Source organism: Corythoichthys intestinalis, chromosome 16, assembly GCF_030265065.1.
Source record: "Corythoichthys intestinalis isolate RoL2023-P3 chromosome 16, ASM3026506v1, whole genome shotgun sequence".
NCBI classification, from domain to species: domain Eukaryota; kingdom Metazoa; phylum Chordata; class Actinopteri; order Syngnathiformes; family Syngnathidae; genus Corythoichthys; species Corythoichthys intestinalis.
The window spans coordinates 4,989,187-5,009,309 of record NC_080410.1 but is presented as its reverse complement, the minus strand read 5'-3'; the positions used below and the strand labels follow the sequence as shown (position 1 = coordinate 5,009,309).

At 39.9% G+C, this 20,123-nt stretch overlaps 1 protein-coding gene across 2 annotated transcripts in view; it reads right to left on the bottom strand.

The window, feature by feature from the left end:
- Positions 1-20,123, bottom strand: part of col5a3a (collagen, type V, alpha 3a) — a 212,692-nt gene that overhangs the window by 128,706 nt on the left and 63,863 nt on the right. The window contains exons 6-17 of one of the 2 annotated variants that reach the window (XM_057861461.1): positions 13,077-13,442; positions 10,117-10,224; positions 9,932-10,045; positions 9,786-9,839; positions 9,659-9,700; positions 6,392-6,454; positions 2,713-2,787; positions 2,500-2,577; positions 2,380-2,436; positions 2,222-2,275; positions 2,027-2,080; positions 1,885-1,938 (exon numbers count right to left, since the gene is read on the bottom strand). In XM_057861461.1, coding sequence (XP_057717444.1) covers positions 1,885-1,938; positions 2,027-2,080; positions 2,222-2,275; positions 2,380-2,436; positions 2,500-2,577; positions 2,713-2,787; positions 6,392-6,454; positions 9,659-9,700; positions 9,786-9,839; positions 9,932-10,045; positions 10,117-10,224; positions 13,077-13,442 — 1,119 coding nt within the window. Of the gene's footprint in view, positions 1-1,884; positions 1,939-2,026; positions 2,081-2,221; positions 2,276-2,379; positions 2,437-2,499; positions 2,584-2,712; positions 2,788-6,391; positions 6,455-9,658; positions 9,701-9,785; positions 9,840-9,931; positions 10,046-10,116; positions 10,225-13,076; positions 13,443-20,123 lie in introns of both variants that reach the window. The other variant, XM_057861463.1, reaches the window with a different exon arrangement.

The following is a 20,123-nucleotide window of genomic DNA, read 5'->3' as shown; positions in this document are numbered from 1 at the left end:
TTAGCGGACCGAAAGAAAACCAAGAATTCTCAGGCTTGCCCACTCCCTCTTTTAATATTTTTTTAATGACTGTTGTCAAGCCTGTCTCTTCTCAAAAAGACGAGTTCAGGCTAGGCGCTAACGCCACTCCATCCTCGCTGTCCTCCTTGTCTCTCGCTCTTTGCTGACGTAATTGCTGCACGAATTACGATTTGGGAGATTGGACAGTTCAGGCCGCAGCCAGATTCTGGAAAGATGTGGCCCAGATAGGATTTGAAATGGTCCACTTCTTAGTGACTTGACACGTTCAGACCGTCAAGTTAATGCCTCACTCGAGGCGGAAAAACAAAAAAATAAAATCGGATTTAACCTCGCCTAAGTGTAGTGCTTCTTTTTCACAAATCTACCTAATTAAAAGTAAAAAGTATGGCTAAGTAGATCGGGTGACCAATCGTCCTCTTTTGCCCTGACAAGTCCTAGTTTCATATCCTCTCCGTAGCGTACGACCAGGTTTTATAAATTCATGAAAATGTCCAGTTTTTATGATTTTTCACGGGACCAGTCAAAGCAATACAAAGAAAATCCTTCCGGCTGCTGGGGGGCAGCGCCTGTCTGCATTGACATGGCTCCTACTAGGGCGGGAAGGGGTAGTTCTTCTTGTTTTTGTTGGCAGTTTACCCCTTGTATCATGGGGCAATACCGCCACCTACTGGGATGACGGTTTGGCAAGAGATCAGGCAATTAGTTGCATGTGACGTGTTCCCAGAGCGCCTGCCCAGTTGTTAAGTTTTTTACAATAAATGTGTATATAATGGGAACTGTTGACTTCTGTCGGAACTTTGTACTGGCGTGATCTGTAAAATACGGTTTGGTCACCTCCCGGTACTTGCTAACTGGGTAGCTATCAGTGAGCTAAGCCACGCTAGGCATTATGGGAAATGTAGTTTTGAACTGCTGCGTTCGGAAACATGCGGGTTGAATAGTTTGTCAGTTTATTTGGTTATTGTTTGTGTGCAATCTAGAACATTGAATGACAATAACAATTGAGTGGGAATAACAATTCGTCATCGACAATTGTCGTGATAGTAATTGCCTACATTTCAATGGGTCTACATTATATATATATATATTTTTTAATCATTATTTAATTCGTTTTTTTTTTTTTTTTTTTTTTTTTTATAAAACTGAATTTTTTTATCCAGACGGAGGAGGCACACTTTAATTATATTAAAGTGATATAGGCATGAACATAGAGTAAAATTCAAGTCTCTTAAGGCTGGGCTGAGTGTCCTCTTTTTTGGAAATCAAACTGGGGTCATCTTATTAGTAGATCTACTCTTCGAAGTAAATTTTCCTCAAAAAGTTACTCAAATAAATGTAATGGAGTAAATGTAACGCGTCACTATCCACCTCTGCTTAAAAACTGCATTTACTCAAAGTTGACTATTTCAGTGCCATTGACACTGATAGATGTTCAATAATGTGGCTCTTTTCAGCCTTCTGCTATGAATTCAATTGTCACTCATAGACGTCCAGTCCATTTCAAGTGGGAAGGTTTCATTCATTTGCTGCAACCCTCCCACTTTAAATAGGATGGACGTCTATCGCCGTCATAGGCAGGCAATGAGTTAAAAACGCTTTTTTTTTTTTTTTCTTTCCAAACAATAGGAATTCATGATTCACCCAGCCAACAGTGTTTGACCACTCCAACTTCATGATTTTCGTCATACTTTTTCTGTGCACTATGGTTGCAGTTCAATTTTATAAAATAGCATTATACTACTATTACATTACATTATAATACTATTACAATGTACATTATAATACTATCACATTATACATGATATACTATTACATTATAATGCTATTTATAAACCACTGCAATGCAGTACTCTGATGTTTTACCTTAACACCAGTTTCACCTGGAGCTCCACGTCCTCCATCTGTTCCAGCCCGTCCCTAAACAAAGCACGATGCAGTTAAAAAAAAAAAAAAAAAAATGAAAGAACACATGGTATGATATAGAGATTTCCAGCGCATAGCTCACCATTTTCCCCGGTTTGCCATTACTTCCTTGTAGTCCCGGTAATCCTTGAGGTCCCTGTATGGACAAGACAAAAGGAAAAATAAATGTGTAAAGAACAGTCGGTAGGGGCAAGCTGGTTGAAAGGAAATCAATACAGTGACAATGAGAGCGCGTGTCGGATGGAAGCTTTAGGTGAGATAACAAGTCTGCCCTTACCGGAGGGCCCGGTTCACCAACATTTCCTTTGGAGCCAGCGGGGCCTGGAACACCCTGTCAAATAGATAAGAAACAAGTTATCCACACACAGGCCAGTATAAAATTGAGCATTGATTCTTTAAAAGGCTTTCATGTTACTTCCAGACAATTTGGCTTACCAGTGGACCTGGCCGGCCTGTAAGACCTCCCGGACCTGGAGGGCCCTTCATTGAAAGCTGTAAGAAAGATACAATTAATGGACAAATGTCTTTGCCCGTTGTCATGGCACAATGATGTACCTGAGCTTGTTGTATAATAGCTTGCGCTTGCGCTTCCTGCGGGGACACCACCGGTCCTTTTTGGGAATTGCCTTGAAACTGGAATTGAGGGCAAGGAATTAGTCAGACCACTAGAGTGGATGAAGCTCAGTCAAATAGCTCCCCTTTGTGGTCAATACTGGTGAGGTAGCTTTGCCTTAGTATTATGTACAGTACAACATTGTGCAGTCTTACAGGTAGCATCAGCAAGGTTCCTTGTGGACCGGGAATTCCGTCTACCCCGGGAAGACCGGGACGTCCTACAGGACCCTGTAAATATATTACAAGCATACATATAAATTAACTCATTGGCTGCCTTTGACAGCGTTAGACGTCCAATCTATTTAAAAGTGGGAAGGCTGTCAGTGAATGATTCTTTCATCTTCTGCAGGCCTCAGACTTCAAATGGATTTGCCGTCTATTAGTGATGAATTCATTTTAATTCCCAGCAGAAAGATGAAAGGAGCCACGTGATTGGGTGTCTACAATCATCAATGGCAATGGGACAGTTAAATTTTGGGCTAATGAGGTGTGTTAATCTTACTTTAAAATAGTAATTACAGTGCTGGCCAAAAGTATTGGCACCCCGGCAATTCTGACGGATAATGCTCTAATTCTCCCAGAAAATGATTGCAATTACAAATGCTTGGGTAGTAATGTCTTCATTTATTTTGGTTGCAATGAAAAAACACAGAGGAGAACGGGGAAAAAAATGAATCATTATCATTTTATACAAGCATTGGCACCCTTTGAAAAATCATGGGATACTTCTCTAATTTGTGTAATTAACAGCACCTGTTACTTACCTGTGGCGCATAACAGGTGGTGGCAATAACTAAATCACACTTGCAGCCAGTGAAAATGGATTAAAGTTGTCTCAACCTCTGTCCTGTGTCTGTGTGTATACCACATTGAGGATGGAGCAAGGTTACAGGTACATCTTAAAAGACCTAAATGTTCCTGTGTCTACCGTGCGCAGTGTCATCAATAAGTGTAAAGCCCATTGCACTGTGGCTAACCTCCCTAGATGTGGACGGGAAAAAAAAATGATGAGAGATTTCAACGAAAGATTGTGCGGTTGGTGGAAAAAGAACCTTGACTAACATCCAAAGAAGTTCAAGCTGTCCTGCAGTCCAAAGGTACAAAGTGTCAACCCGTACTATTCGTCGGCGTCTGAATAAAAAGGGACTCTATGGTAGGATACCCAGGAAGAGCCCACTTCTGACCCAGAGACATAAAAAAGCCAGGCTGGAGTTTGCCAAAACTTACCTGAGAAAGCCAAAATGTTTTGGAAGAATGTTTTCTGGTCAGATGAGTCAAAAGTCGAGCTTTTTGGGAAAAGGCATCAATATAGAGTTTACAGGGAAAAAAACGAGGCCTTCAAAGAAAAGAGCACGGTCCCCACAGTCAAACATAGCGGAGATTCCCTGATGTCTTGGGGTTGCTTTGCTACCTCTGGCACTGGACTGCTTGACCGTGTGCATGGCATTATGAAGTCTGAAGACCACCAACAAATTTTGCAGCATAATGTAGGGTCCAGTGTAAGAAAGCTAGGTCTCCCTCAGAGGTCATGGTTGTTTCAACAGGACAATGACCCAAAACACACTTCAAAAAGCACTAGAAAATGGTTTGAGAGAAAGCACTGGAGACTTGTAAAGTGGCCAGCAATGAGTCCAGACCTGTTCGCAGTTATTTGGTTGAAAGGCTGTGCTACCATGTATTAGGCTGAGGGTGCCAATACTTTTGTACTTTTTTTTTTTTAATACTCTTTTGTGTTTTTTCATTGCAGGCAAATTAAATGAAGATATTACAAACAAAGCATTTGTAAATGCAATCGTTTTCTGGGAGAAATTGAGCATTATCTAACAGAATTGCAGGGATGCCAGTACTTTTGGCCAGCACTGTAGTTACAGTTACAAATTACTTCTCCCAAAAACTAATTGACCTCAATGTAAGAGTAAATAGTTACTCAGCAAAGTAACTGGAGTTACTTTTCAAGTTCAACGCGTTATTAAATCATACGTTCTATAATATCTTTCACATAAAAGACGTTTATATTACCTCATTGAATTAAACTGATGTTTTCATTCAAAAAAACATTCGTCAGTCACTAACTTTCTAATGCTGAGGGAAAAAAACGTTTTTTTTTTTGTTTTTCCTGTTGGAGTGAACGTGCATCAAATCAATTATGGCCCCCGTTCTGACGTACGTACTGAACCGTGACTTGTGTGTATTGTCACACGCCTAATATAGGCTATATAGATTTATTTTTCAATATGCAGGTGAGGCTTTGAATCTCTGGCTTCTCCTGTCTTTGCTCTAGTTGTTTTAATTTGAAAAACATCACAGAAGATTGATGGATACGTCATTCAAGAGTTTAGGGCAAGTGACATTTTTTGGAAATAGATAACAAACAAATTATTAATATATTGTAGCGTCCACAAGGACAACACCAACTTGGTGATGATAATCCACAGTCTGCATTAAAACAGTACATTATTTTCAATTAAACGTCCCCACCTGGACGCAATGAACTATGTAAAAAAAAAAAAAAACGTCCCGAGAGTTTAAGATGACGCTCTCCACGCTAAATGCTAATGCTAATGAGAACGCGAATGCTCTGAGCACCTAGTCGATCAGCATCGCGTTTGCAATTGCAACACCACCCCCCCTTCCACCTTCTCCCCTCCCGCTCTGCACTCTCCAGGGCAGGTAGGCAGGCAGGCAATTGTGAGACAAAATCAGACAACTTGCGCTACATTCAATTAAACTGTTGTAACCCGCCCCTTCACATCCTGTGTAATGGTAATGGCGGTGCAAAGCTGGGAAAGTAATTAATTAGATTACTCACTACTTAAAAAAATAACGCAGTTATGATGAAACGGAAGGATGAAAAGGGTTTCGTTTTTTTTTTTTTTTTTTTTAGTTGTTTTGTAGAATATCCTAGAATGATTTTCTGACCCGAGTATTGATAATTGTTGGATCACCATATCAGCCAAAAGGACGTTTTAGTTAGGAACAATGGAGGTCAAAGACATCGAGTTGCACATGAGCGGAGAAAAACACGAGTTGCAGTGAAATACAATTTGTTTGTTTTTTTCATCAGAAATTGCTTCGAAATGTCTTAAAATATGTTTTAAGGTCTTAAAAGTCTTTAAAAGCATTAAATTTGACTTTGAAATGGGTGCAAGAACCCTATAAAAGAGCTAAATCTTGGAGTAATGAGGTCAAAGGTCAGAAAAGGAATTTTGCATATACTTGGCAACGGATTACCCTATTTAACTCATTGATGACATTTAGGGGCATGAGGGCAAAGGAAAAATAATGTCAAAAGTCAAAGATTATAGACAAGTTTCCGAGGTACTTCCACTTTAAATCCACATTTCTTCTCTAACCAAAACAACAATGGAGGAAGAATGGAGGAAAACATTCCACTTCCAAACATAAATACATGTATGTACTATATAGGCGTTTCCAGAGGTTCACACAACCACGCACAGCACAGAAAGTTCTGGAGCCTCATCTACGCCGTGCTTAATCCATTTTTGGCGATTCCGTGGATTCCTCTGTTTAATTTAACTGTGTCTACACACTGCTTACTTCAGCCGCATTTCATGTTCTTCTGTCTAAACCGGAAGTCCGTAGCATAAAAAATCACAGCTGACACCACCTATATGTTGCTCAGGAAACTTGTTTATAAGGTCCTCTAAGTCAAAATCCTGCCTTAGAATCTAGTATCTTAACAGGAGCAATGCTTTGAATTTGGCTGTTTAGGCGGAAGTCGGCTCACTCAGTGTGCTCATCTATTTTTTTTTCTCAGTTTTTTTTTCCCTTCGAGTTGCCAAATATGAGTTAACAGTTATATGATACTCACCATTTCGCCAGGGTCTCCACTTGGTCCTGGGGGGCCTATTGGTCCAGCTGGTCCAGGAAGTCCCTGTGAAGGATGAGATAAAACATTGTTGGTATGGTATGACTTGCAGTACATAGCCCTTTAAATTTAGTAGTGACTTTTTTCTTAATTAGATACCATACCCCAATTAATCACCTAGTGTTTTCCAATTAAATTTATAAATGCAACATGTCAGATGTTTATTCTACAATAGCGTTTGTATTGCTAAATGAGTGTGATTATATTTTCAATGCAGTGTCTCAGCGGATGCAATTTCTCATACCACAGAACAGAGATAGGATCTTAACATGCGATAAATTACCGCTGTGTGCAGTGTGGATTTATCACTTGGGGATAACAAAACCACACAGTGTCAAAAATTACATACATTGTATATTTACAAGATTACAATAGGACTTTGTAATGTGTACATCTCCTGTTATTGCCTTATCTATGATGTCACCACAATATGTCACTGTAGACGTCAAAGATGGCATCTGTAAAGCTGCAGCCAAAGTTTAATTACAGAAAGTGGATTTATTGTTGCTTTACCTGTATACTTACTGTGGGGATGCTTTGCAAAGCAACGATCCTCATATATAAAATAACTGTTTTTTTTCCCCCTTCGACATTTCCAGCAGGCCACCCAGTCAACACTGTTTGACCACTTCAACTTCAAACTACTCCAAAAATTCATGTAGAGCAGGCACCCTCGACTTCAATCTTGACGGTTGTGGCAATCATGCAGGTTTTTCGATAAAAGCAGAAGCCTGTTCATTTTCAATGGCATAAAGTTCTAATTTTCAAAATGTATGTATGTTTTGCGCAATTCCGATTTTTCATACTGTATAGAAAGAAAATTAGGAAATCAAGGCTAACCAAACGATTTCATTTTTTTTTCAGTTTATTGCAGTTTTTCACGGCTTTGCTGTTTTCACAGATTTTCGAGAAGACTGCGAAAAAAATGTGTAACTTTCATTGGTAAATGGTAAATGGACTAACACTTGCATAGCATCTTTCCACCATCAAGGCACTCAAAGTGCGAAAGACTGCTATTTCTGTCAATGTCAAAAATGTCTATAAATGTCAATGCCAATGACAGTTTTAATGTCAATGCAAAAAGACTAATACATTATGGATTGCTAGACTTTGGCCCATGCTACATACTGTAGCTACTTAGGCTAGGTTCATAACGCAGGTATTAATGCACAAATCGGATTTTTTTCATGTTTTTCCGCCTCGAGTGAGGCATTAACCTAATGGTCTGAATGGGACGGGTGGCGTAAAAGTGGACCATTTCAAATCTGATCCAGGTCACTTTCGTATGTGGTTAAAATCTGATCTGGGCTACATTTTCCCAGAATGTGGGGGCAGTGAAATGTCAAGTCTCCCAAATCGGAATTCATGCAGCAATTACATCAGCAAAAAGCGAGAGAGGCATGAAGGACGGCAGTGATGTGTCAGTGAACAGTACCGCAATAGCAGGCGACTGCATGCCGGATCTGACCTTAGCTCGCCAGTTCCGCATAGCAATTACGCCCGCTTAACGTCAGTGCGCCAGATGCGGCCCGAATCAACACTATGACAGTCCAAATGATAGGTTACGCACTGTTCCGGGGCGGACCGTGGCGTCCGAATGCGTTCAAAATCTGCAATTTAACGGTCAACGTGTGACATCACCGTCAGCGTGAACCTGAAAGGCAACTAAACAGAAGAGCACGCCGGAGTCACGACCCATCAGTGGATGGTAAATTTGTATTGTAAGTGCTTTATTCAGTCATAATCGCGTTTTGAAGTCACTGCTCTACTGTTAAAATTCTACCGAGCGTTAATAAAATGGCCTGTGTAGTCAAGTGATCTCCCATGCCTTCAAGTTAAGTAATTCAAAATTTGTTGCATAACAATATATGCAGGGTGAAAACATTTATTCTATGTTGATGAAATGTTTCAATGTTTGAATACTATTATCCAAACTGAGCCCCTCCTCCTTGTGTTTGTGTATTTGTGTCACTGCCTTGATTGCACAGATGGGTGAGTCTGGGACCAGGTGCTGCTGATCATCGTCAGCAGCTTACTAAACTGGTCCTTGGCCTCACATCATTGCCAGATCAACAACTGACCGACGTGACTTTCAGCTTACAAATAAAGTCATGTAATTCTGATACTGAACTCACTTTTATTTTTTTCCCCTCTAGATCCTGTGCTGCTTGCCTGCCAGAACGCCTGCCTGCCCATTCACCTGTTTTATCACCAAACTGCCCACCAGATTCTTCGGACACTATCTGCCACTCCTTCTCATCGTCAATGAACTCCTTTTACCACTGCCACTGCCAGTTTGCCTCTGACTCATAAAAATAGGTCATCTTTAATGTGGAGTTGCTTGTTCCGTTCAAAATACTAGTAAAAAAAAACATGTATTGTTATGGTACATTTACAGTATATGTTAGCATTAATAAATGGTATGAAAAAGGTGTGTTGAATATGAACACAATACAGAATGATGCATTGAACAAAATGGACCCCAAATTTAATACTAAAAATGCTTTTGATACAAATCTGGCCCAGATTGGGTGTCGTGTGCCACATCCGGGCCATACATTAATGTAGTGTCTGCTAATTTGGACCAGTTCTGGCCCAAAACTGGTTGCTGATCCGGTAAGTGACTCCATAGCGTTTGGGCTATTTTTCAAAAAGACACTGGGGCGGATCCGTTTTACGAAATTGGGCCGAAATTTGAAGTACATCTGGCCCGTGTCTGCTCCAGTTATATTTTGCTATCTGGGTAGCAACGTTGTGTTGCACAAGTTCCAAAGTAAATGATCAAAAACCTGACGAAGCTGGCGACTTCTTTGCCGATGTTGATATATAATACAATAATAGATTGGAAACAACAACTTATAGAGACTGACGCACAGTGGTCGGAGGAGATCACCTATATTCTCTAGCCAGTTCACTGACACTCACACCATGCTCATATTTTTCTATCATTTCCATCTTAATTTCAAAGCTAGGCGTCACCTTTTTCCTTTTTCACCACCTGCACTGAACCTTTTTGGGACCCATGTTGATTTCTCTCACAAGATAATCAGCCGTGCGTCCGTCTTGTTGTAAAACAATGAAATGGCATCGCTCTCATAAATCGTCGTATTTCGAGCATGTCGTCATATGTTGAGACGAATGACGAGCCCAATAAATTCAGCCCAATAAATTCAATCAGTGTAGCTTCTTATCCTTGAAATGGCAACTCACCTCCATTCCCGGCATGCCTGGCGGTCCTTCACCTAGAGAACCCTATAAACAGATAAGCGGAATCTCAACACATTTGCATGCTTTGAGAACTAAACCCACTCAGCTATTCATGCCTCCGGCAGCTCACCGGTTCAAATACTGCGGGCTCACCCTTCTGTCCTTTCTCAGTCGGTAGTCTTGTCTGAGGAAGGAAAGCAGATGAATACATAATCACTTGACACTGACCAGTGGGGGACAAACTGACTGGCTTAAAATGTCTGACTAAATGTTTACTTTTCCTTCCCACGTCTGTGCTCGTTCTCTTAAGGCAAAATCGTAGCCTTCGTCGTATATTTCGTACTCTTCATACTCAAACTTTGTGTTGTTGTAGTCGTCGTGTTCGAGAACCTGTTTTTAAATACCGTTTATGACACTTGTGGTGAATTTGCCATGTTTCTTTACATTTCCATTCAACCGACCTCAGATTCAGTTATATTCGTGCCCGCAGTTACTATGGAAACAGCAAGGTCGTCAATAAGGTTGCTGTAAAGGTCATCCACCGCTGGGCTCGTTCTTGTCTCGGGTTCCTGCAGACCAATTGTAACATGAAATGTTAGCGCTAAAGATGGACCACATTTTAAATGACTTAATCACGTGTAAACATCCAATCAATTTGACCTGGGAGGGTGGCAGCAAATGACTATTGGTTTATCCGCGGCCAGCCCTCCCACTTCAAATGAATTTGACGTCTATCACTGTCAGTGGCAGCCAGCGAGTTAAGAGAGATGCCATGCTAATTGTGCAGAACACAAAACAGTTTCTTTGTATGTACCTGGGATGGGCATTTGACTCAATTTACTTGCTGTCTTCACTGTTTTTCAGTAGTTAGTTTTAGAATCAATGCCTGGAAGTGTTTTAGTACAAAAGTTTATTGTACTCAACAAGTCCCACTTCATCAATTAGCACATAATTGCTTATTGAAGCCACAAGACTGAGCCATAGCAATAATTTGTAGGTAGACCAGGCTTTGATCCTGTGGTACCTTAGGCTATGTTCTCACCACATATCAATTCAGATATTTTTCCCATTTGCTATTCGTATCTGACATTTTCATGTAGTATAAACAATACTTTTTGTTTTAATCATAGGCAGAGTTTGACTTTTGGTGTAGGGGGGGCACAACATGCTGATGACCCCAAAACGCAGTGTAAGCAATAAAATTAAGTAAATAAGGAATATTTATAAAAATAAGTTGACAATGAGCGGTTTTTTTTTTTTTTTTTTTTTTGTTTCCCATCATTCTTGAGGGGAATTCTAAATCAGGCTGCTTGGGCAATACTTTTCGCCAAGATCGTCATCCACTGATTAGTACGCCCGCCGGTGTCGTGCCAATGTAGTTATCCCAGTCAAAAATAGTATCCCCTGGGCAGAGCCATATGGAGGTAGATTTGTGTCTTTACTATTCAATAAAAAAAGTAGCGTCAATTAATAAAAAGAAAAAAGAAAATGTGCTTGAATGCAAAAATACATTTGAAACTCAAAAAATGCATGTGTGTTTTTTTTTTTTAATTGATTTTTTTTTTTTGGAGTTAAGTTTTTTTTTATTTGAATTTTTTTGATTAAAGTAATGTTGATTTGTGTTTGGGCCACATTTTGGCTAGGACGTTTTAGTCTTTATTATTCAATCAAAAAATAAGTTACTTAAAAAAAAAAATTTTTTTTCAAAAAGAAAAATCACTTCAATCAAAAAACGAAAAATTTCAATCATAGAAAACATTTTCGAATGCGAAAAAATATTTGAGATTGAAAAATTTGCATTTTAACACTTAATTTTTCATTGAAAATGTTTTCTTTGATTGAAGCAATCTTTTTTGTGTTTGGGCCATATTATGGGTAGGACATTTGTATCTAAATCATTCAATCCCCCCAAAATATGCTTCAATCCAAAAAAATATATTCAATCAAAGAAAAAAAAACATCATTTGAAAAATAAAATTGCACTCTGCAATTTTTTTTTTTTTTTGAAAATTATATGTAAAGCAAGTGACCGTCTAAGGTGCTAGTCACATGATCTGTCGAAAAATAATTTTGACCCATTATAGAAATATATTTTTTGTTAATTTCATTCATTTTTGTTGCCGTTTTATTGCTTTACAGCTTTTATATATGTATCGGCCCCACCAGGGGGGCCATAATCCCATTGCCCCCCCCCCCCCTCCCCCTTATAATCCACTTTTGGTTTTAATTGAGTAGATTTGTGAAGAAGAAACACTATTCTTACTCCGCTACTTTGGGCTACGCTAGTTGTTACATTTTTTTCTCTTTATTCTACATATTGATTTTATTTTTGCCAGAAATACCGACATTAGCTGTACCAATTTCACCAATGAGATTTCATAACATGACTCCATTATACCATTCAGCGGTAACAATTTTTTTTTTTCTCCACTGAAGGGCACTCATGCTCTTTGGACGGGTAATGGGTCATAATGTTCTGGCCTGAATTTGATGATTTTTGTGCCTTCTTTTTGGCATAATACGATCATGTAATAGGCTCAGCCAGGGATCCTCAACCACCTGATACTGGTCCGTAGCGCATTTGCTATCGAGCCGCAGAGAAATAATAAATAATTTAATAACAACGACAATCTGGCTGTGCTTCTTGACTAATGTGAATAGAGATTTGCATACGTTGCCCTCTAGTGATTGGCCGCCATTACTGGGATGCTTGCACACTTATAGCACCCCAGTTTCAGTCAGAGTAAACAGTAACATTAGCTGCTGTTGGCTGTGTTGTGTATTTGGATAACTTTACGATGAAAAGGCCACCTTTTGAGCCAGAAGAGGAGCCTACAACCAAGTCCATTCTGCATAATACAGTATGTTGTTATAAGCTAGCAGGTTGGGGACCACTGGGCTATAGTACAGTATCATAACAGTTCATAGCGATGTTGTGCTGAGAAAAAAAATATACCATGCTTTTAAAAAACCTGACATTATAAGTAGTTACTCACAATAATACTTATTACTTGAGTATTGTTTTTAGTGACTACTTTTTTACTTGTACTAAATTTTTGGATAACTACTTTTATTTTTATTTGAGTAATATCATATACAAGTAACGCTACTCTTACTTGAGTGAAATATTTTGCTACTCTACCCACCTCTGGTTATAACATACATTATGCCCATTCCTTGTACATACCATACATATTGCATAGGGGCAAGCATGTTATTCATGGGCATGTTCTATGGAGCTAAACACACAAACAGAATGTAAGACTCAAAACACAAGGCAATTTTGTTTTGGTGTCGTAAAGAGGGTAGTGATGTTGGTTCTGGTGGTTAATGGCAAGCATTTGATGAGTACTATTGTGAGATCAGCAGGGGACTGATTGGTTATAGTGCTTGCAAATAGGTGGGTTGTTAACTTGTCTACCTCATCACCAACTGATGCGATTATGATGCTTGGTGAGGGAGCTTCTGTTGAGGGCTCATTCGTAGGCATCTCCACAAGGGACTCATCATTGTAGACTTTAGTGGTGCTTTTTAGGTCCAAAAAAGGCTCTTGGGACAGATACTCTGGCAGCATGGTTGAAACGCCAATGAAGCCATCATCCAAATGTTTCTCCTCTAGTGTATTCTTCCTGGATCCCTTCTTCTTTCCTTTGCCTTTGCCTTTACCCTTCCCCTTGCCTTTACGCTTGCCATTCCCCTTGGAAGCCTTGTCCCTCTTCTTTTTGTTCTTTTTGCCCTTTCTGCCCTTTTTGGCTTGTGGTTCTTCTGACTGTTCCAGTTGGGACTTCTTTTCATGAAAAAAAAGTGGGGATTGTCGGGGGAAAAAAAGATGGATAGATACAGTTGTGAAAAAAAAGCACACGTAGTAAATGACAATTTCACACCCTTTATAGGGCATTCATTCAACTCATTGGCTGCCATTGATGGCGTTAGAAGTCCAATCTAGATGTCCAGCACCATCAATATTACTGATGAAAGATGAGGATTCACAGTTTCAATGAATTGGACATCTATTGTTGTCAATGGCTGTCAATGAGTTACATACTACGAAAGACATAAAACCGTCACTGTGTTATGGTAATGATTATGACTGTAACATTTGTACATGATACTGTTATACTGTACTATCATGTAAAAACATAATTGTGGTGTTTTTACATGATACTATCACCATTATCTAAAATCATGATACTATACTGTAAAAACATAATCTCTATCATCTAAAAACTGATAATTGTCATGTAAAAACATGACAATTTTCACGTTTTATATATTATTCTCAAAGCATGATAAATATCATGTAAAAGCATCAGTGGCACTTTTAGGGGTGGGGCCATAGGGGTAATGGCCCCACCTCTAATTTGAATGTCCCCTGAAGTCCCATTTTAGCACAAAGCATGGCAATCAGTGAATCCTCCATTCTTCTTCTTTCTTCTGAAATCAGAGTGAATGAGAGAACGTTGTTTCTAGAGTAAGCCTGAACAATATATCGCTTCAACATCGTTGTCGCGTTGTGCGGTTGTGCAATACTTGCATCACATGGACGTGCAATATTTTATTTATTCATTTATTTATTTACAGTGGTATGAAAGAGTATCGGAACCTTTTAGAATTTCTCACATTTCTGCATCAAATCACGATCAAATGTGATCTGATCTTAGTCAAAATCACACAGATGAAAAAACAGTGTCTGCTCTAACTAAAACCATCCAAATATTTATAGGTTTTCATATTTTGATGAGGATAGCATGCAAACAATGACAGAAGAGGGAAAAGTAAGTGAACCCTCTGCCTAAGGAGACTTAAAGAGTCCTTGAGACTAATTTTTACCAAACAATTTAAGTCAGGTACATGCCCAATGACTGATGAGTGGTTTAAAGCTGCCCCGCCCACTGTACAGTGGTATGAAAAAGTATCTGAACCTTTTGGAATTTCTCACATTTCTGCATCAAATCACCACCAAATGTGATCTGATCTTTGTCAAAATCACACAGATGTAAACAGAGTCTGCTCTCACTAAAACCACACAAACATTTAGAGATTTTCATATTTTAATGAGGATAGCATGCAAACAATGACAGAAGGGGGAAAAAGGTAAGTGAACTCTCTTCCTAAGGAGACCTAAAGAGCAATTGAAACCAATGTTTACCAAACATTATATGTCAGGTGTGTGCCCAATCATGGATGAGTGGCTTAAATCTGCCCTGCCCACTATATAACACACTCCAGATAAGAAATGTCTTGATGAGAAGCATTGTCTGATGTGCATCATGGCTTGGTCAAAAGAGCTGTCTGAACACCTGCGCTCAAGGATTGTTGATTTGTATAAAGCTGGGAAAGGATACAAAACCATCTCTAAAAGTCTGGATGTTCATCAATCTACAACCAGATAAGTTGTCTACAAATAGAGAGAGTTTGGAACTGTTGCTTCTCTCCCAAGGAGTGGCCGTCCACCAAAGATGATGCCAAGAGATCAACGCAGAACACTATAGGTATAGGTAATAGACAGAGGTAAAAAAGAACCCTAGCATGTCTGCCAAAGACTTACAGAAATCACTGGCACAGTCCAATATCTCTGTGCACACATCAACAATATGTAAAACTATGGCCAAGAATGGTGTACATGGGAGGACTCCACGGAGGAAGCCACTGCTGTCTAAAAAAACATTGTTGCTCGTTTAATGTTCGGGAAAAGGTGTTAGGTCCTCTTCACCTTCCTTCTTAGACCTGCCCACCTCCGGCAGGTGTGCATGTTTTTATTGATTGCAGGTTGGACGACAGACGGGTGGAGCGGCCACAGGTGCTGGCAATGCCAATCAACCATCCATAAAAGCCAGTGGACGCCTCCACCTCGTCGCCCGATCAACTCGTCTGTTTCAATGTCAGTTGTATCTCGCATTCCTATATGATATCTTTGCTCACTGGCTTACGACTTCCTTGCTCTCCTCCCAGGTCCTGTTTTCTGCATGCCCCTCGTCGGATTCCACGCCTGCCTTCCTTCCGCGCCTCCTCGTCTTACGCCAGCTCATCGACCACGAGCCAAGTCATCCACCCCAGCCACATTCTCGTGATCGCCAATAAACGATTACTCCTCTCACCCCTGTGTGTCTGCTCTGGGATCCCCTCTTACTCACGCAACCCTAACAAAAGGCACTTGGACACTCCAAAGAAGTTTTGGCAAAATATTTTGTGGACTGATGAAACCAAAGTTGAATTGTTTGGGAAAACACACAACGCCATGTGTGGAGGAAAAATGGAACAGCTCACCAACTTCAACACCTCATCCTCACCGTGAAGAAGGGTGGAGGGAGCATCATGATTTGGGGCTGTTTTACTGCCTCAGGGTCTGGACAACTTGCAATCATTAATGGAAGAATAAATTCAAAAGTTTACCAGGATGTTTTGCAGGAAAACCTGAGGCCATCCGTCAAACAATTGAAACCAATAAGAATTTAGATGCTGCAACAAGAAAATGATCCTAAGCACAGAAGTAAGTCAACTTCAAAATTGTTTCAGGAGAACAAAATACAGGTTCTGGAGTGACCAAGTCAAAGTCCAGACTTGAACCCCATTGAGATCCAGTGGTATGACCTAAAGACAGCGATTCATGCTAGACATCCCAAGAATCTGACTAACCTACAGCAGTTTTGTCGAGAAGAATGGGCCAAGATTAGTCCTGATCAATGTGCTAGACTAATTTGCAGCTGCAGGAAGCGTCTGGTTGAAGTTAAATGGTAAATGGTGTTATACTTATATATTGCTGCCAAAGGGGGAGGGTGGCAGAAAATATTAAATGTGATGGTTCACTTACCTATTTTCCCCCTTCTGTCATTGCTGGCATACTATCCTCATAAGGATGCTGTTATATGAAAACCTATAAATGTTTGGGTGGTTGTAGTTAAAGCAAACAGTTTTTTCATCTTTGTGATTTTGATAAAGATCAGATCACATTTGATGGTGATTTTATGCAGAAATGTGAGAAATTCCAAAAGATTCAGATACTTTTTTTTTTTTTTATACCTTTTTGAACATGCAAACTTGTTTTTCTTCATCATACTCCTACAGCACAACAGCCTCTTAACATCTTTCCTGCTTATCAGTGTGACCAAACTGTTTTTCTTGGTCACTAGTGCAGCTGGTGTTTGGTACTTAAAGTTAACAATAGTACACAGGTTTATAGCTTTGATCTGGCCAGAGAAGACTCAGTCGCTCTACGATCAAAGGCACAAATGTGTTAATCATTGTTAAGCTTGTTACACACTAGAGGTGGTCCAGGCTGAAGTGTGCTGTGGCAACTCATTCATTGTGTATGTGAGAGGCTGTTCTCGATTGAGTGAGTGTCAAAGCGTGAGTGAATTTTAAAGGACTCACTCAATGAAGCATTTAATAAAGACATGCATTTTTCTATTAATTCTTGATTAAAAATTATTCACATTATGAAGGCGGCGTACGTGGGTTTTCTCCGGGTTCCTGCCACGGACTAAAAAAATTTGCACGGTATGCTGATTAAACACTCCAAATTGTCCGAAGATGTGAGTGTGTGTGTGAATGGTTTTGTGTCTATACAGTTGTGGTCAAAAGTTTACATACACTTGTGAAGAACATAATGTCATGGCTCTCTTGAGTTTCCAGTTATTTCTACAACTCAGATTTTTCTCTGATAGAGCGATTGGAACAGATACTTCTTTGTCACAAAAAACATTCATGAAGTTTGGTTCTTTTATGACTTTATTATGGGTGAACAGAAAAAAGTGATCAAATCTGCTGGGTCAAAAATATACATACAGCAGCGCTAATATTTGGTAACATGTCCCTTGGCCATTTTCACTTCAATTAGGCGCTTTTGGTAGCCATCCACAAGCTTCTGGCAAGCTTCTGGTTGAATCTTTGACCACTTCTCTTGACAGAATTGGTGCAGTTAAGTTAAATTTGATGGCTTTCTGACATGAACTTGTTTCTTCAGCATTGTCCACAAGTTCTCAATGGGACTTTGGGAAGGCCATGCGAAAACCTTAATTCTAGCCTGATTTAGCCATTCCATTACCACTTTTGATGTGTGTTTGGGGTCATTGTCCTGTTGGAACACCCAACTGCGCCCAAGACCCAATCTTCGGGCTGATGATGTTAGGTTATCTTGAAGAATTTGAAGGTAATCCTCCTTCTTCATTATCCCATTTACTCTCTGTAAAGCACCAGTTCCATTGGAAGCAAAACAGCCCCACAGCATAATACTACCACCACCGTGCTTGACGGTAGGCATGGTGTACTTGGGTTAAAGGCCTCACCTTTTCTCCTCCAAACATATTGCTGGGCATTGTGGCCAAACAGCTCGATTTTTGTTTCGTCTGACCACAGAACTTTCCTCCAGAAGGTCTTATCTTTGTCCATGTGATCAGCAGCAAACTTCAGTCGAGCCTTAAGGTGCCGCTTTTGGAGTAAGGGCTTCCTTCTTGCACGGCAGCCTCTCAGTCCATGGAGATGCAAAACACGCTTGACTGTGGACACTGACACCTGTGTTCCAGCAGCTTCTAATTCTTGGCAGATCTGCTTTTTGCTGATTCTCGGTTGAATCTTCACCCTCCTGACCAATTTTCTCTCAGCAGCAGGTGATAGCTTGCGTTTTCTTCCTGATCGTGGCAGTGAAAAAACAGTGCCATGTACTTTATACTTACAAACAATTGTTTGCACTGTTGCTCTTGGGACCTGCAGCTGCTTTGAAATGGCTCCAAGTGACTTTCCTGACTTGTTCAAGTCAATGATTCGCTTTTTCAGATCCATGTATGTATATTTTTGACCCAGCAGATTTGATCACTTTTTCTGTTAACCCATAATAAAGTCATAAAAGAACCAAACTTCATGAATGTTTTTTGTGACAAAGACGTATCTGTTCCAATCACTCCATCGAAGAAAAATCAGAGTTGTAGAAATAACTGGAAACTCAAGAGAGCCATGACATTATGTTCTTCATAAGTGTATGTAAACTTTTGACCACAACTGTATGTGCCCTGCAGCTGGCTAGCAACCATTTCAGGGTGTACCCCGCCTTCTGCCTGGAGTTAGCTGTGATAGAATCCAACACCCCCGTGACCCTCGTGAGGATACGCGGTTCAGAAGATGGTAAATGGTGTTATACTTATATAGCGCTTTTCCACCTTTCAAGGCGCTTTACACTATCTCGCCATCCATCTACTGGTGACGCAGCACCAGGAGCAATGTGGGGTTCAGTGTCTTGCTCAAGGACACTTAGACGAGTTCATCAGGGCGGAGACTTGAACCCACAGCCTCTGGGTTGGGGGACAACTACTCTACCACTGAGCCACGCCACCCCCAAGATGAATGAATGAATTATATAAATGTTATGGAGAGTGATTAAAAGTATTGCGTTAAAGGTGAAGGTGAATGAAAAATGTGGGTGTGCCTATATTTTGTGCTGGTGCACCCTAAGAAAAACCAGTGCAAAAAGGATAGTGTGGACCTTTGACCCTTCATTTTTTCCCAATATCGTTCAGGCCTATCCCAAACAGACCTGTTCAAGTTATCTGGTGAAAATTCTTCTAGTTTTAATATCACAATGTATTGCAAACCCCCAAAAATTTGCGACGATACCGTTCAGGCCTATTTTAGAGTATGTTAAATATTAACGCTGCTTTTCATGTTAAAATGACTTTTCAAAAAAGTATGTTAAAATTATTTTTCCATATATTGTATCCTTACTTGCAAACAGTATGATTAAATATGATTTGTTACAAACTTTACTGGCACATCTCTACTTGACAGTGTCAAGCAAAGATGTTTTTACTGCCACATGCAGAATTATCTACGTATTGGCTTGTTGACAAAAACAAACACAGAACAAAAATGGCAGCAACACTTGGCCCATGTTTCAGAAAAATCCTAGAACCGCCACTGAAAAGCATGATACGTGACATTTCATTTCATTAAAGTGTAACTGCGCTACCTAGTGGACAAAGTTGCATCTTCCTGCACAAACAGTGATACACAATACTCGATATACAATATACAATACTCGAATGTACCGTATTTTTTGGACCATAAGTCGCACCTGAGTATAAGTCGCACCAGCCAAAAAATGCGCAATGAAAAGGAAAAAAACATATAAGTCGCACCTGAGTATAAGTCGCATTTTTTGTGGGAAGTTTATTTGATAGAATCCAGTACCAAGAACAGACATGTCATCTTTGAAGGCAATTTAAAATACAAATACCATAGAGAGCAACATGCTGAATAGATGTACAGTATGCTAACATTACATGACGCTAGAAGTAAATCGGGGCCATAAAAATCCAGCCCAAACCCACCGGCCCACAGGTGTTAAAGCCCGACCCAGCCCGCCGATCAATTAACTTGATTTGTAGCCCCGAGCCCGAACCCCCCGGAAAAAAAAAAAAAAAAAAAAATGTTTTATTTGCAGGCAAAAGACTGAAAAAAAACCTAAATTCTAGGTTTT